Source organism: Hemicordylus capensis, chromosome 2 (genome assembly GCF_027244095.1).
Source record: "Hemicordylus capensis ecotype Gifberg chromosome 2, rHemCap1.1.pri, whole genome shotgun sequence".
Lineage (NCBI taxonomy): Eukaryota > Metazoa > Chordata > Lepidosauria > Squamata > Cordylidae > Hemicordylus > Hemicordylus capensis.
Genome location: NC_069658.1, coordinates 122,478,942 through 122,494,947, shown reverse-complemented (window position 1 = coordinate 122,494,947; position 16,006 = coordinate 122,478,942). Strand labels below are relative to the sequence as shown.

The 16,006-nt window shown below is 46.3% G+C and overlaps 1 protein-coding gene across 4 annotated transcripts in view; it reads left to right on the top strand.

Annotated features, from left to right (window-relative positions):
- Positions 1-3,254: 3,254 nt before the first annotated feature.
- Positions 3,255-16,006, top strand: part of HACD4 (3-hydroxyacyl-CoA dehydratase 4) — a 31,885-nt gene continuing 19,133 nt past the window's right edge. For 3 of the 4 annotated variants that reach the window (XM_053288071.1, XM_053288070.1, XM_053288068.1), the window contains exons 1-3: positions 3,255-3,380; positions 7,484-7,611; positions 8,854-8,981. In XM_053288071.1, the coding sequence (XP_053144046.1) occupies positions 7,515-7,611; positions 8,854-8,981 (225 nt within the window). In that variant the 5' untranslated portion in view covers positions 3,255-3,380; positions 7,484-7,514. The remainder of the gene's footprint in view (positions 3,381-7,483; positions 7,612-8,853; positions 8,982-16,006) is intronic. The other variant, XM_053288069.1, reaches the window with a different exon arrangement.

The window sequence follows — 16,006 nt, the reverse complement described above, 5'->3', positions numbered from 1 at the left end:
TAATACTGCCCCTGCTGGATGGTTCTTCTCGTGAGCAACGCCAGAGACTGCATGCTTCTACTCAATGGGAAAGGGCTGGGCCCCCTTTCCCCAACTTTATTGTACAAAAGTTAGAGCAGAGACACTCAAGAAATCCTGGGCAGGGCTGCCTTTGAAAGCCAACAGCGAGTATCGCTGTCCTGCCATGTGTTAGATTTGCAGCAATCGAATCAGGTTTCCCAGTTTATGGTGCCACCATGACTGCATGTCTTTGTGAACCTACTTCTTTATCAAATTTTGGTGACGAAAACACATAGTGCATGTCTTGCCATACCATCCCCTTTTTCTTCTGGTTGCCAGAGGGGGAATAAGAGACAGTGGGCATCCCCCAGTGAGACTTTTCCCTTTGATAGACTTTGAAGCTTGGGATGGGGCAAGGCAGTGTCTCTGTTGCCAGGCAACAGCTTGAGGGGCATGGAGATAGGGGGCGGGGCAAGAGCTCTGAGAGGCAGCCAGTGAGAAGAGCGGCTGGCATGGAGTGGATGCATTCCTGGGCAGGTCTGGGCCACTCTCTCTATGATTTTGGTTCCAGAAAAAGCACAAAAGTGTGGTTATGGCAGCATCTGTGTTCAGATGCAATGCTGCCACCTCCAGACCTCAGGTTGGAGCAGCAAAACTCACTACAATCTGGTGGAGCTTGGCGAGGGAAACTGCAGGTCACTTTTGCTATGAAACCATGGATTCCAACCTCTGCCCCATTCAACTCCAGTTTGGCATTATGTGCGAATGGGGCCAACATCTAATATCACCATTTAACATCTACATGAAAGTGCTGGGGTGTTGGTACTGGGTGTTATCAGTATGCTGGTGACACCCAAATCTATTTCTCCTTGTTATCATCAAGAAATGGCATCCACTCCCTAAATGCCTGCCTACAGGCAGTAATAGACTGGATGAGGGATAACAGATTGAAGCTGACTGCAAACAAGATGGAGGTGCTGATTGTGGGGGACCAGAACTTGAGGGATGAGATCGATCTTCCTGTCCTGGATGGGGTTACACTCCCCAGAAATAACAGGAACGTGGTTTGGAAATGCTCTTGTATTCTGGTACAATACCCTAGTATCTCAGGTTAAGGCTATGGCTAAGAGTGCTTTTCATCAGCTTCAGCTGATTCAACAGTTGTGCCCATACCATGAAGAGACAATCTTTTAAAAAGTGGTTCACCTGTTGGTACCCTTCAGGCTCAAATACTGAAATGTGCTCTATGTAGGGCTGCTTTTGTACATAGTCCAGAAACTTCAGTTATTTCAGAATGCAGCAGCCAGATTGGGGTAATCTGGTAAATACATCATGCCTATACTTAAGCAGTTGCACTGGCTGCCAATGTGTTTCTAGGCAAAATACAAAGTGCTGGTTATCACTTTTAGAGCCCTGAATGGCTGAGGTCTGAGTCATCTTAGAGAGCATCTACATGATCCCCACTGCACAATAAGGTCATCTAGGGAGGTCCTCCTTCATCTGGTGTCAATTTGAGATTGGGCTCTCTCCACAGTTGCTCCTAGGATGTAGAATGCGCTCCACTATCCAAAGCTCAAGAACATTACGGGCCTTCAACACAGCCTTTAAGACTTGGGGGGCAGGGTTGGCTTCCCAGGGTTTTAAATTTTTTTTACATTATTTAAATTATTTTAATGTTTTATATTGTTTTTAGGTTTTTACAAATTGTCCGCAGGTTTTAATGTATTATGTTGGTGTTTTACTTGTTGTGAATGGCTCAGAGCTGACAAATGGGGTGGTATAGAAATATAATCAATCGATCAATCAATTATATTTCTATACCGCCCCATCTGTCAGATTAATTAATAAATTAAAAAATTAATTGATGTCCCTTTATTTGTCAATTAAGAAAAACCAAAACTCAAGCATTGACTTAATTGCAAGGTACAACACTTAAAGAAGAGGTTTTCAGTTTCAAAAGGTTGTTGCCAGAACCTAAGGGGTATACTCGTCGGTCAAATGGGCGGTAACCCAAAATTTGGCTTAAAATAAGCCAAATCTGGCAACAAATTTGCTACTGAGTAGCAAAAATCAAAAGATGCTAAAAAGCAAGCTTCAGGATACAAAACTCTCTCTCTCTCTCTCTCTCTCTCTCTCTCTCTCTCTCTGGGCTTGCTAGAAAAAGCTTTAAAAGTTGGTTTCTCCATCCCAGATGTATTCAAACCTGCTTCAGTACCTACTCAAGATGTTTCCCTTCAGTCTCGAGTGGACTTTCACTGTAATTAGGCCTTCGTTAAAGAGTTTCACTCTCTCTTTCGCTCCTCCCGCTCCCAATTCAAAACAAAAGGCAGGTGGCAGGTGCAGATTCTCTAATGGTTTTGACTGGGATGGCCAAGCGAAGGCCATGTGCTGAGTACAAAACGACAAGTACTAATCTCAGCAACAGCAGGACTCTTTATGTAAGTTCCTCTTAGGTTTGCCTTTAACATCTTTTGGTCATTTGAAAGCAAACATCCACCAACATTATTTGGAACTAGTGATTTTCGGCCTGTTAAATAACGGGCGCTAGTGCAGTTGTGAGCTCCGGGCCCCCGCCACCATTTCCCCTCCCACTGCTGTCGCCCGCCTCCATGCCACGGCCGGTCTCCCCGGCCGGGCAAGGGCCCCAATGTTTTCCCCCCGCCTGGCTTCGGCGGCGCCGCCAGGCCTCGGCGGCGGCTCTGCCACCACCTCGGCCGGCTTCCCCCGCCACCTCTTCCCCCCGCCCAGCTTCGGCAGCTCCGCCAGGCCTAGGCCATGGCTCCACCGCCGCCTCGGCCACGCCTCGGCCAGTTCCCCCCGCCGCCTCTTCCCTGGCTTTGCGGGGCTTCCCCAGCTTCTTCGCGGCAGCCGCTTCTGGCCGTCCAACATGGCCGCCTGGTGCTGGCGGCCATGTCTCCCTCGGCGCGTTCTTTACTGATCACCTGGAGGAGGTCTGTCTAAATTAATAGCTCTGCTTTTGATGTATTCTGCATGCGTAATCTGAAAGGGCCAGAGTGTTTTATAGCTGTGGCTTCTCTGCACTGTGGAATCTTGTTTCTTTGACCCGTCTCCAAGAAGCTTCCTTCAGTTCATTCAGTCATGACCAATTCCTATCCAGGAACTTGGCAGAAAGCAACTTTGAGCATAACAAAACAATGTTGCTGCTGAACGTGGAGGAAGTCAAGGCACTATCTTGAGGCTGAGGAAAGCCTCAACATTTTTGCAGTGCTGGTTTGACGTGAGGGGAGAGGAGAGGGAGGAGAGGAGGAGGGGAAAGCTCCTAGCACTCAGCCCAGCTGTTGCAGCAGTGAGGAAGAGGAACAGGCATAGCAGAGACTACAGCTCACTTCAGCAGCAAGAGCAGAAAACCTTAAGCAAAGGTAAGATCAAGCCTCTAGAATTATTGAAATGTAAGGAGTATGCTGTCATTTTGGTAGGAATCTTTTTCACCTCCTGTTGCTGGCTTGGCTTGGTGGGGAAAGGAATTGGCTGTTCAGCATTATAAGGAGGTTTTCTTTTCAACAAGCAGCTCTTTCTCGCAGAAAGGAAACATCCTCTTTCTGCTTTCAGTGTACAATTGCTTCATCTGTACTTTAAGACTGAGATAAAGAAAAAGAACAGAGATGGCTGAGTTCAGAAGATGTGGAGGGCACACTTCTGGTGGCATTTAGATTCCTCTTGCTGTATTTGTCTTTTTAGCCTTCCTCCAAGGAGCCCAGTACTTGGGGGTTATCCCACTGTATGCTCACAACAACTAGAGGAGATAAAGGAAAGGAAAGTATGCCGTCGAGTCGGTTCCGACTCCTGGCGACCACAGAGCCCTGTGGTTTTCCTTTGATAGAATACAGGAGGGATTTACCATTGCCATCTCCCGTGCAGTATCAGTTGATGCCTTTCAGCATCTTCCTATATCGCTGCTGCCCAATATAGGTGTTTCCCAGAGTCTGGGAAACATACCAGTGGGGATTTGAACTGGCAACCTCCTGCTTGCCAGGCAAGTCATTTCCCGCTAGCCTAGGCTGAAAGAAAGTGATTTGCTAAAGGCACTATTAAGAGCCAGGTCTTCTCGTGGATCCACTGTAGCAGGTTGGTGGTCAATGTAGTACATTGTGTGGTGCCTGACAATTTACCCAAGGTGTTCACACATCACAAAAGCTGATGGTGCACAGCACTTTTGCTGCAACTGTGGTGTTTTGCAGAGAAACTGAGAGGCCCCTTTCTCTGCCACAAATGCACTATGTCAAAACCTTTTAAAGTTCTTTGTATATGGGAAAGCATCCTCGTACCAGGATGTAGGTGGTGCTATTTGAAAATGTCACACTATACACAGTCCTGTGGTTAGCTCTCTTTGCAGAAACTATGTCATGCCATGAAAATCCCTTTCAAAAGGGGAGGGGAAATGACTGTTGGGACCTGTTGTTGCTATGGTTGTGATATGTCTAAAAAGAAAGGAAATAACAAGTGCGTTAAAATACACTATCTAGTCTGCCGACCTAAGTGCACTTGCTAGCAAGAAGCCCCATTGAAAGCAGTGGGACTTACTTCTCAGTAAACGTGCATAGGATTGTGCTGTTATTCTTGAAGTCCAAGAGCAGGCCTTTGGACTTAGTTGTGAATGTTGCCTCCCTATCTCTTTGCCCCATCTAAAGAAAACAATAGGATTGCAGTCTGCTTGGGGATAAGTGATGGAGCAACTCAACGTGTTCAATTTTTAGGCTTGTTTCCAGGGCCAGCACTGGGGCTTTTGGTGCCCTAGGCAAAGTTGGACTTTGGCACCCCCACCCCCAGCTGAGAACTACAGAACCCCAGGATTAATCTGAGCTTGGCAGGCTGCTCATTCACGAGGCTGAACAGACCAGGCCATGCTAATGACCAGTGAATGACTAGCCCTTCCTGGTTTGAGAATACAGTGGGAGAGAGTTCCCAGTCTATTATGGAAGCAAGACCCTAACACTTCAAAGTTGAAAATATGCTGCAGTTAATTTGGAAATCCAATTTGAGACTATTTCTTTTTGGAAATGAATGCCAAGGCAGGCAATTCGTATTCAAGAGATGGGGTGCAGCTTGTGAGACGAGCTGTTTATTGGGTGCTGAGGTGCATGAGCAAAGAAAACTGTATATTTTGGGGTGCAGAATATGCAGGCCCTTTAGGGAGCAGGATGCGGTATTACATATTACATTCTTACACCACAATGTAGTACTTCAGGGATACAATACAAGAGAGAGAGAAAGAATAATTGGCAGTGCTAAATTTATGCACTCACACACACATACCATTGATGCTATAGGCCAGAGTTTCTTAACCTTGGGTCCCCAGATGTTGTTGGACTACAACTCCCATCACCCCCAGCCACAATGGCCATGCTGTGGATTATGGGAGTTTTAGTCCAACAACATCTGGGGATGCAAAGTTAAGATACCCTTCCCTAGGCAACCACCCAATGGATGGGCCAGCCCTGCCTTGGTTGTTGTTGTTTTTTTTAATGCTACTCAACCTCTCCCCCCACATTGTAGAGAAAGGCACACAGATGAAAGCAGAGGGAACACAATTTTTAACAGCATGCTTCCACATAACACATTAATAACAACAAAAAACAAACACAAGCAGACCCACAGTTACATAGGAACATAGGAAGCTGCCATATACTGAATCAGAACATTGGCCTATCTAGCTCAGTATTGTCTTCAGAGACTGGCAGCGGCTTTTCCAAGGTTGCAGGCAGGAATCTCTCTCAGCCCTATCTTGGAGAAGCCAGGGAGGGAACTTGGAACTTGCTCTTCCCAGAATGGCTCCATCCCCTGAGGAGAATTTCTTATAGTACTCACACTTCTAGTCTCCCATTCATATGTAACCAGGGCAGATCCTGCTTAGCTAAGGGGCCAAGTCATGCTTGCTACCACAAGTCCAGCTCTCCTCCTAAAAAGTTGCCTTTCTCAGTTTTATTTATTTTTGAAAGCACTTGTATATGCAGCCTTTCTGATCCAGAAAAATTGAGCATCCCAAGCAGTTTACAATAACAGCAACAGCAGATAAAATCACAATCTGCAAAATCAGAGAATGGCCAGTTGCAGCAAAGGAAAGCAAATTGGTCAAAATAACCACAACTCACTTCCCTCTTCATAGTAGGAAGCAGGCAGTAGGATCCCCAGGCATTCAAAGAGCTCTGGGTGATCATTAAGTGAAACAACAGGGTTCTCAGTTGTGTGGAAAGAGCTCTACACACACACAATTGTACATGCATAGGACCTATATGCATGTTATGCTGAACATGTTGTGTACACGACTTGGGATTTGGCATGTGATCCCACTCTTCCCCCATGAAGTCAGTGAAACATCTGGAAAGTGCTAGCATATTTTTGTGCCATTATTTACCTATTAATTATTTATTTAACTTATTTTTATACCGCCCAAAATGCAAGTTCTCTGGGCAGTTTACAAGAGAATTAAAAAAACCAATAAAAAGATTAAAACATTCCAACAATTAAAATTTAAAAGTTAAAACTATTAAAACACAATTAAAACACAATTAAAACAGTATCTAATTAAAAGCCTGGATGAACAAATGTGTCTTGACTGCCCTTTTAAAAGTAGTAAGAGATGGGGAGGCTCTTATTTCAGCAGGAAGTGTGTTCCAAAGCCTCGGGGCAATAATGGAGAAGGCCCATCCCCGAGTAGCCACCAGAGGAGCCGGTGGCAACTGCAGATGAACCAACCGAATGCTTTTTATAGAGACAGCTCCGATTGAAAATCTGCATGTATTTGATGCAAAGGACATCCCTGTGATTTTAATAAGGTCGTTGCTTGTTGTCCCTAACAGTCTGGTGTTGTCCCTAACCTTGTCTGGTGTATAAAATATGGGATATCCTTTAAAACGCTACTTGGCTTGGGCCCCAACACCTTAAGAAACACCTTTTCTCTCATGCTTCAGCCCAAAGAGGCTCTCTTTGCAGGCCCTCCTCCAGGTGCCCCATCTTCTGAAGATGAGATGAGTGGCACCTGTTGGCTGTCTCAGTCGTGACATCCCACTCAAGAAATTGCTCCTCAGGGAGGCCTTCCTGGCAGCTGCACTACTGTTCTTCAGCACAAGGCAAAGATCTAGATATTTGAGCCCCTGGTGGCACAGTGGTAAAACTGCCGCCCTGTAACAGAAGGTTACAAGTTCGATCCTGACCAGGGGCTCAAGGTTGACTCAGCCTTCCATCCTTCCGAGGTCGGTAAAATGAGTACCCAGAATGTTGGGGGCAATATGCTAAATCATTGTAAACCGCTTAGAGAGCTCTGGCTATAGAGCGGTATATAAATGTAAGTGCTATTGCTATTGCTATTGCTATATTTCCCCAAGCCTTGCAGGAAGGCGGACGGTGGGGGGGGACTCTGTGGTGTTTTAATGCGCTGCGACTAATTATGCCACATATTAACCATTTTAAGTATTTCAAAGATCTGCAAAGTGGTCCATTGCTGCTGTTCATGTTTTGCTTTCAGAATTCATTGTTCTTACCTCAGCAGCTGTGCAATGAACACCTACATTTTTAGCTACTATTTAATCCAGTTCTGTGGACATTCTTGGATATTCACTAACATGATCATCCGGTTCCTGTCTTTTGGGGAAGGTAAGCCTATTTAATGTCCTATTTCGCCAGAGCATTTCAAGCAACCCATATTATGCATTCTAGGAAGGAAATTAAGGGTTCATTTAGGCAGAGGCGTATCTAGGGCAAATAGCGCCTAGGGCAAGCACTGAAATTGCGCCCGTCCAAACATCTGACACCCATCTTTCAGATAACTTTACCATAATATCAGCTCAAAAATACAAGTTTAGACACATTCAGGAGAAACAGGTTGTAAGCAACACACACATGCACACACACATACACACAGAGCTGGTTTCAGCTCTGAGCCCTGGAAACTGGGGATGCAGTAAATAAATACAAATGATAAAACAGAATGTTCTGCTTGTATACACCTGAAGACAAAATTGGCCCAAAGACTGAAGTTTAGTCATAGCTAAAGTTATGACAAAGTTCCATTAGAACTGTCTCAACTAATTTTAACTGAATTGGAGCCACAGAGTAAGATTGACATTAGTTTTGGGAGGTATAGAAATAATTTAAATAAATGAATAAATTAGAAGCCTAGGTTTGAATCTTCCATCAGCAGTGATTTGCTTGGGCAAGCAAGATCTGACAGATGTTCAACAAAAAGCAAATTTCTTAACCAATGGCGATATCCCAACTTCTGGGTTTGCCCCTCAAATCACACCATCTTAGGGCCAAACTAGACATTACGTTACGCTCATCATTAGCACTGATGGACTTCACTTTTCTTTCAAGAACAGCAGCTACAGGGGAAGGGGAGGGGGCCTTGATACATTTCCCCCACCACAGTCCCAGTACAGATTCCCCCCTCCTGCTGCAGCTGCTATTTGACAATGGTGGGGTGGATCTGGCATTTGCTGTGAGGTCTGCCAACAGATGCAGGCAAAACTGATTCCAGATGGTCTTGTGCTGAATGATTTTTTGCACGATCTGCTGATAAAACTACTCTTATGCTGAATGATCTTTCTGCATGATCTGCAAACCAAAACTGTCTTAGGGACACAGCTGTCAACCCACACCCTTCAGAAATCTTGTTAAAAGTCTTGTACAATGGTCATGGTTGCTAGTGGCTAACAGTTAGTGGAAACCATTTAGCAAAAATGTGATAGGGTGTGTTCAACATTTCATCTCTGCCTTCTGGCACAGGAAATCCTTCATAAACTCCAGTGTGCACCGGAACATGTTATAAAGAGAGGGTGAACGGAGTTCTAAGTACATGTGCTGTTTTTTGACCCCTGCTGTTCCATGTGGTTTAAGATTCTGTTGCAGATACTTTCTATTCGATTGGACTTGTGATGCGTATTTGCCAGTCATTGTCTATATTGGAGCTCTTGCATATCTGGCTTGGTCTCGAGGAAGCCCTTTTCCCCCCAAGGCTTTTACAGGTATGGCTTAATTCATAGAAACATCATAAGGGACTAAGCTTGATATTTGGACTTGAATCATAAGAAGAGCCCTGCCTGATCCTGTCCAAGGCCTAAGTAGCTCACACATGCCTCTTGTGGAAAACTGATACAACAAATTATTGTGGTCAAACGAGATCATCCCCAACTTTGTAAAGTAAATATTAGAACCAGTTCATAGATACATATACATCATGTAAGTAAATTAAGAGAGAGTCTAAGATGATACTGGTGTGCTGCCTGTGATATTCTGGGCTTCTATCTGCCCGCCCCTGGGCTACTTAAGAGACTGCCAGTGGTGGGGCCATCACCGAAGGGGCGGCACCAAAGGGGGTCGCCACTTTGGGGAGCCACTTTGGGGAGCAATGAGGGCGAGGGCCATCCCCCCCCCGCTTCAGTATTGTTTGGGTTGGGGGGGCGGCGGCTGAGATAAGGCTTGGGTAAGATTTGTTTTGAATATTTTGGAGCCTGTCTGGAGATGGGGAGATCGGAGAGCGTGTCCATTGGTCTCGGTGTGGCAATCCCAGTAGTGGTGGGGAATAGAAGAAGTTACATTGGTAGGTCAGCACGCCGTTGCAGGGGAAGGGAAATCAGAAACTTAATAGCTGTTTCCCCTTCTGGCTGCCCTGCCAGCTCTTTGACCTTGGGGAGTAGTGCCAACAACCCGCTGAACCTTGCCTTGCTCCTTTGTAATGCCAGGTCAGTCCAAAACAAGTCTGAAGTAATCCATGAATTGATCAGGGATGATGGGGCTGACCTGGTGTGTATCACAGAGACTTGGTTAGGGGGAGGCTGGGGGCCCAGTTTGGGCCCAGCTTCTCCCTCCAGGGTACTCTGTAGAGGAGCAGGTAAGGGAGTTTGGGCGGGGAGGTGGAGTAGCTGTGGTCTTTAAGGATAATATCTCCCTTACCAGGATCCCTATCAGAGTGTCTGATCATATTGAATGTGTGTACATACATTTGGGGACGAGGGATAGATTGGGACTTCTGTTGGTGTACCGATCACCCCGCTGCCCAACAGAGTCCCTAACTGAGCTCGCGGACTTGGTCTCGGGTTTGGTGTTGGAGTCCCCCAGGCTTATGGTGCTGGGGGACTTCAATATCCACTTTGGGACTGGGTTGTCTGGTGCAGCTCAGGAGTTCATAGCGGCCATGACAACTATGGGTCTATCCCAAGTGGTCTCTGGACCGACACATGTTGCTGGTCATACTCTTGATTTGATCTTTCATTCTGATCAGGGTGGTGTTCCATGGGTGGGGACTCCTGTGATCTCCCCATTGTCATGGACGGACCACCATCTAGTTAAGGTCGGACTCACAGTTGCGTCCCACCTCTGCAGGGGTGAGTGACCTATTAGAATGGTCCGTCCAAAAAGGTTATTGGATCCAATAGGATTCCAAGAAGCCTTGGAAGGATTTAATGTTGGCCCTGCCGGCGATCTGGTTGATGCCCTGGTGGAGAACTGGAATAATCAGCTCACCAGGGCAGTAGACAGGATCGCTCCTAAGCGTCCTCTCCGACCCGCTTCAAAAATGGCTCCTTGGTATACGGAAGATCTACGGGAGCTGAAGCGGCAAGGTAGACGACTGGAGCGCAAGTAGAGAAAGACTCGACTTGAATCCGACAGATTGCGACATAGAGCACATTGAAAGATCTATGCTCTGGCTATACGTTCAGCAAAGAAGTGTTTCTTTTCTGCCCGTATTGCTTCCGCAGGCTCTCGTCCAGCAGAGCTATTCAGGGTTGTGAGGGGGCTAGTAGGGCCCCCTACCCCCCTAAATCCAAATTTGGAACCATCAGTTGCCCGCTGTGATGCTTTTAATGAGTTTTTTGTGGACAAAGTCTCTCGTATTTGGGTCGATCTAGATCTAGATTTAGACTCCACAGTTATCGCGGTATCAGATGCAGAGGTATCCAGCAACTCCTCTTGTGTGGTTATACTGGATCAATCTCAGTTTATGACTCCTGAGGATGTGGACAAGCTGCTCGGAACAGTGCGTCCTACCACCTGTCTGCTTGATCCTTGCCTGACGTGGCTTATACTATCTGGCAAGGGGGTTGTTGTGGAGAGCCTGGTGGCAATTATAAATACCTCTCTGAGGGAGGGCAGGATGCCTCCTTGTTTAAATGAAGCAAGTATTAGACCTATTCTTAAGAAGCCTGCCTTGGACCCCTCAGAGTTTAATAGCTACAGGCCTATCTCCAACCTCCCATGGTTGGTCAAGGTGATTGAGAGGGTGGTGGCCTCCCAGCTCCAGGCAGTCTTGGAGGAAACTGACTATCTAGACCCATTTCAAACTGGTTTTCGGGTGGGCTATGGGGTGGAGACTGCCTTGGTCAGCCTGATGGATGATCCCTAATTGGCAATTGACAGAGGAAGTGTGACTCTGTTGGTCCTTTTGGATCTCTCGGCGGCTTTCGATACTATCGACCATAGTATCCTTCTGGAACATCTGAGAGTGTTGAGGGGGGAGGCACTGCTTTGCAGTGGTTCCACTCCTACCTTTCTGGCAGATTCCAGATGGTGTCGCTTGGAGACTGCTGCTCTTCAAAATCTGAGCTTTTATATGGGGTCCCACAGGGCTCCATACTGTCTCCAATGCTTTTTAATATCTACATGAAACCATTGGGATAGATCATCCAGAGATTTGGTGCTGGGTGTTATCAGTATGCTGATGACACCCAAATATATTTCTCCATGTCAATATCATCAGGAGAAGGCATATCCTCCCTGAATGCCTGCTTGGGAGCAGTAATGGGATGGATGAGGGATAACAAACTGAGATTGAATCCAGACAAGACGGAGGTACTTATTGTGTGAGGTCGTCACTCAGGAAGCAATATTGATCTACCTGTTCTAGATGGGGTCCACTCTCCCTGCTTCTCAACTGGCACGCAAAGAAAAAGCCACATAAAGAAACATCGCAAGAGACACAGGTGGCTCCATCCATTCTTGCTTCTTGTGCTGCTTCTTTAAATCTCCCCATTCATCTGCTGAAATGTATGGAAAGTGGCTATCTAAACTAGACACACACACACACACACACACACACACACACACACCCGTCCGCTTCTCAACTGATGCCTGGGGAAGTTTAAAGTTTAAATGGTCACTCTCTCGACACACTCCATTCACTCTCGCTGCAAGAATGGATTGTTCAGCTAAGGAACTTAAACCCATTTGAGGGGGTTAGGACAAACACTTCAGTACTGCAGTTTCCATGAACGTTACCCCTGTAACGTCCTCCTGGATTTTATTTCTTGAATGGTCCTAGCAGTGTAATCTGCACAAAATGACTTTGCACCGTCAACGACAGGCCTCGTCACCTACTAGTCTGTTTATGTTTCAGTGTTATTTCATCACAGCTTTTGGTTCTGGGGAAATAGAATGGAAAGGCAATAGATGTTTAGTTGAGAAACACCTAAAAGAACTTGTACATACCTGCCCTTTCATTCTTTTGGGTATTTCATATCATGGGTGCCACAAGGAACAAATGCAATGGGAAGGTATGGCACACACTAGAGGACTCATGAATCTGAATGTCCAGAGTCAAGCTGCACTCTTGCCTGCTTCCCACTTTAGTAAGCAAGAGGTCAAATTCACCAAGGTGCAAGGGTGCGTATGGACTTTCATGTGCACTGGGATGGCAGTTTTTCATGTTTGGACTTGGCCTGCCCAAAAAAAACCCCTACTGCTTTCTACCAACAGAAATGACTAGATAGCTAAACGCTTACCTCTGAAAAGTACTGGCTAGAGATAAGGAAGATAATTGATGAGTAAGCATCTACAAGGGAGGAGGGGTGTGTGACCCGGCTCAGTACAGGCCAGGCTTGATGCACTTGGTGGTCAAACTAGACTGGTCTCGGCCACTCCAATTTTGAACCGAACCGGGCTCCGTTCAAACCAAGGTGGCTCGGAGCGATACGGGTGAGGATTCCCCTTTAGCAGGCAGGCGGGCTGTCCTAAGTATAGAGGGGGTTGGGAGGAGATTACATATGTACTCACAAGTATGGCAGTGGCAGTGGTGGCTCCCCCCCACCCTCCCCCTGCATAGTCCGGGCTGGCAGCAGCCTGGTTCACGCCTTCTCTGGCCCGGGTTGGGCCTCTGCACATGCACAGGAGGAAAAGTCCCAAACTAGGCCACCGTCAGCCCAGGCTACTCAGGGGGAGGCCAGCAGGAGTGGAAGGAGCGGCCACCCCCCTCGCAGGTGCCGCAGCAGCCACAGCTCATACTTGTCAGTACATATTTACTCCCCTACTGCCCCCTCTATACTTAGCCCCTGTACTGGCAAAGGGGGATCCTCACCAGATTCCTGAGCCAGTATAGCTCTGAGCCGGTCAAGCCAGCTTAGTTCAAAAACTCAAATGGGGTCTGGCTAGCCCAGGCCTAAACCGAGCCGAGCCGGGCCGGGCTGGCTCAGATCCAGTTCATATTTGAGCCAAACTTGCAAAACTAGTTTTGTGCACAACCCTACAAGGGAGTGATTGTAATTCTAGCATAACATGGGGACTAAGCAGGGGTGGAGCTACCATTGCATGGGATTCAAAGAACACAGGGGGCCATGGCCATTCAAAGAATACAGGCATGCCTGGTGCCCCAGCCGCACCCCTGCAGCACCTGATGTCAGACATGAAGGGGGTGTGGTCAGGTTTGCACATGGGGAAGGGAAAGGCACTCCCCCTGTGACTGCAAATGTGGTTCTGGCTCCAAATTACTCGCAAACAGGGTGCGTGGCCCTGTTTACAAACCCGACCACACCCCCTTTGCATCTGACATCAGACACAGGGGCGTGGCTAGGGGGGTGCGGACCACCAGTGGCAGCTGAGTACAGGCCATTGGTGGCATCGCTAAGTCCCTGGGACTAAGCAAAACTCAGTGCTGCTAAACAATGTATCCAATTGTATTGTGCACTCAGCTCCAGAACAGCATGAACTCCCCAATCCATTGCATGGTCAGGATTTGCACCTGGAGCCATCTTCAACCCTGCTTTGAAGGATATGCAGGCAAGTCAGCTGGATCAAGGCAAAACTGTGCTCAGAGTACTATTGGAAAAGCCAGAAGGCTTGAACCTGAAAAGACATGTGGAAGAAAGAACAAGACAGCATTTGGGGAGAGATAAAGAACTGGAAGGATCTTTTAGAAAAATTACTGGTTGGGAGGTGAAAGTAATAGGGTTGGGGGTTTGACTCGGGGGAATAAGGATGTGAGTGTTAGAATTGATGTTTTGTTAGAACATGCAGGAGAGGTGACACAATCCACATTCCACAGGACTGTGCTGACGTTTTTTAACAACAGAAAGATCATATGCTTCAGAAGAGATTTCTAGGTTAAATTCTCTCCATAGTTCACCTATGACTGGAGTATGCCAAGAGAACTACCTGCATGCAGCCCACCAAAATGCCAGTCCTACAAATTTTTCTCAGAAGTAAGTTGCACTTTATCCATTGGCTGACATGATGAGGAAAATTACTCAAAGTAGCCCCATTGAAATTTAAAAGGACAAGTTAGGCAATTTCAATGGGACTACTTTGAGTAATTTTCCCTATCAGTCAGCCAATGGGGCTTACTCCCAAATAAGAAAGTATAGAATGAAACCAAAGCAACAGTGCACTTGAGTTCCATGGATGTAAATGGACGTAGGAGACCTAACTTTTACAAACTGTGGTAGTAGAGAGCCTGTACAATGTCAAAGCCATTAGAGGGCCAGCGTGGTGTAGTGGTTAGAGTGCTGGACTAGGACTGGGAGACCCGAGTTCAAATCCCCATTCAGCCATGATACTTGCTGGGTGACTCTGGGCCAGTCACTTCTCTTTCAGCCTAACCAACTTCCCAGGGTTGTTGTGAGGAGAAACTCAAGTATGTAGTACACCGCTCTGGGCTCCTTGGAGGAAGAGCGGGATTTAAAAAATAAAGAGGGGTGTGTGTCTCTGTGTGTGAAGATGCAACATTTTAAAGAAGCAAGCTTTGGGGCACAATCCACACAAAGTTAAGCACTTTTGTGTCCCATAGATATTAATGGTAGAGCACACAATTATTCCACTGATGTAAATGGTATATAAAAATGCTTTGGCTAATGTGTTTTGGCCAAAGCCAGATAGGTGAGGTGCCAAGAGTATGAGGAAGGGATTTATCTGTTTGTTTATTCAGTTCTACCTAGATAGGTAAATGCCAACCTCTCAAAGTATTGGCTAGAGATTAGGATGAAACTTATTTTAAGGTAAAAACCTCCCTTACCTTAGCTAAAGAAAGGAGGCAGAAAGATATTTTTGTAATATCATTTTTACTTACCTTTATAGAACAAATCTGCTTTGGCCAAGTTTGGAATAAGAAACCTCATTATTATAACAAGAAGATGGTATGAGGGCTTCAGCATTTATAGCAAGGGAGCAAAGGGTCTCATATTACACATCTCAGGGTTTGACCAAAGATTGGGTTTGTGCCATTTTTCTCGCTAAAGGTTTATGGGCTAGAATCTATGGCTTCAGTTTCGTGCAAATGTACCACATAAATGCTTTTCTGGGGTCAGTGATGGACTGGATGTGGGTGAGCAAACTGAAGCTTAATCCAGACAAGATGGAAGTATTGTTGGTGTAGGGGGCGGGGTGTTCTAATGGCTAAGTGTTCACCATTCTTTGGATGGGTCTCCTTAAGGATCAGGCATACAGCTTGAAAGTACTTCTGGAATCAACACTGCTCAGGTGTTCAACTGCAGCTAAGACCACTTTTCAGTAGCTTTGACTGGTGTGGTGCTACAGTAGTTTCCTTCCTGAAGAAATCGGACTTGGCTGTAGTCAGTCACACCTTATGGGTATATGGGGCTGGTGCTGAAAAGTGTTTGAACGCTTCCATTATTTCACAGTGCAGTAGGCACATTATCTTGTGTGAAGCGTTCTGATCATATTTCTTCAGTGTTGTTCTGTCTACATTGGTTACCAATTTGTTTCCAGGCCCAGTTCAAAGAGCTTGTCTTCACCTTTAGGACACCTTCAAAATCTGGGACGAGGA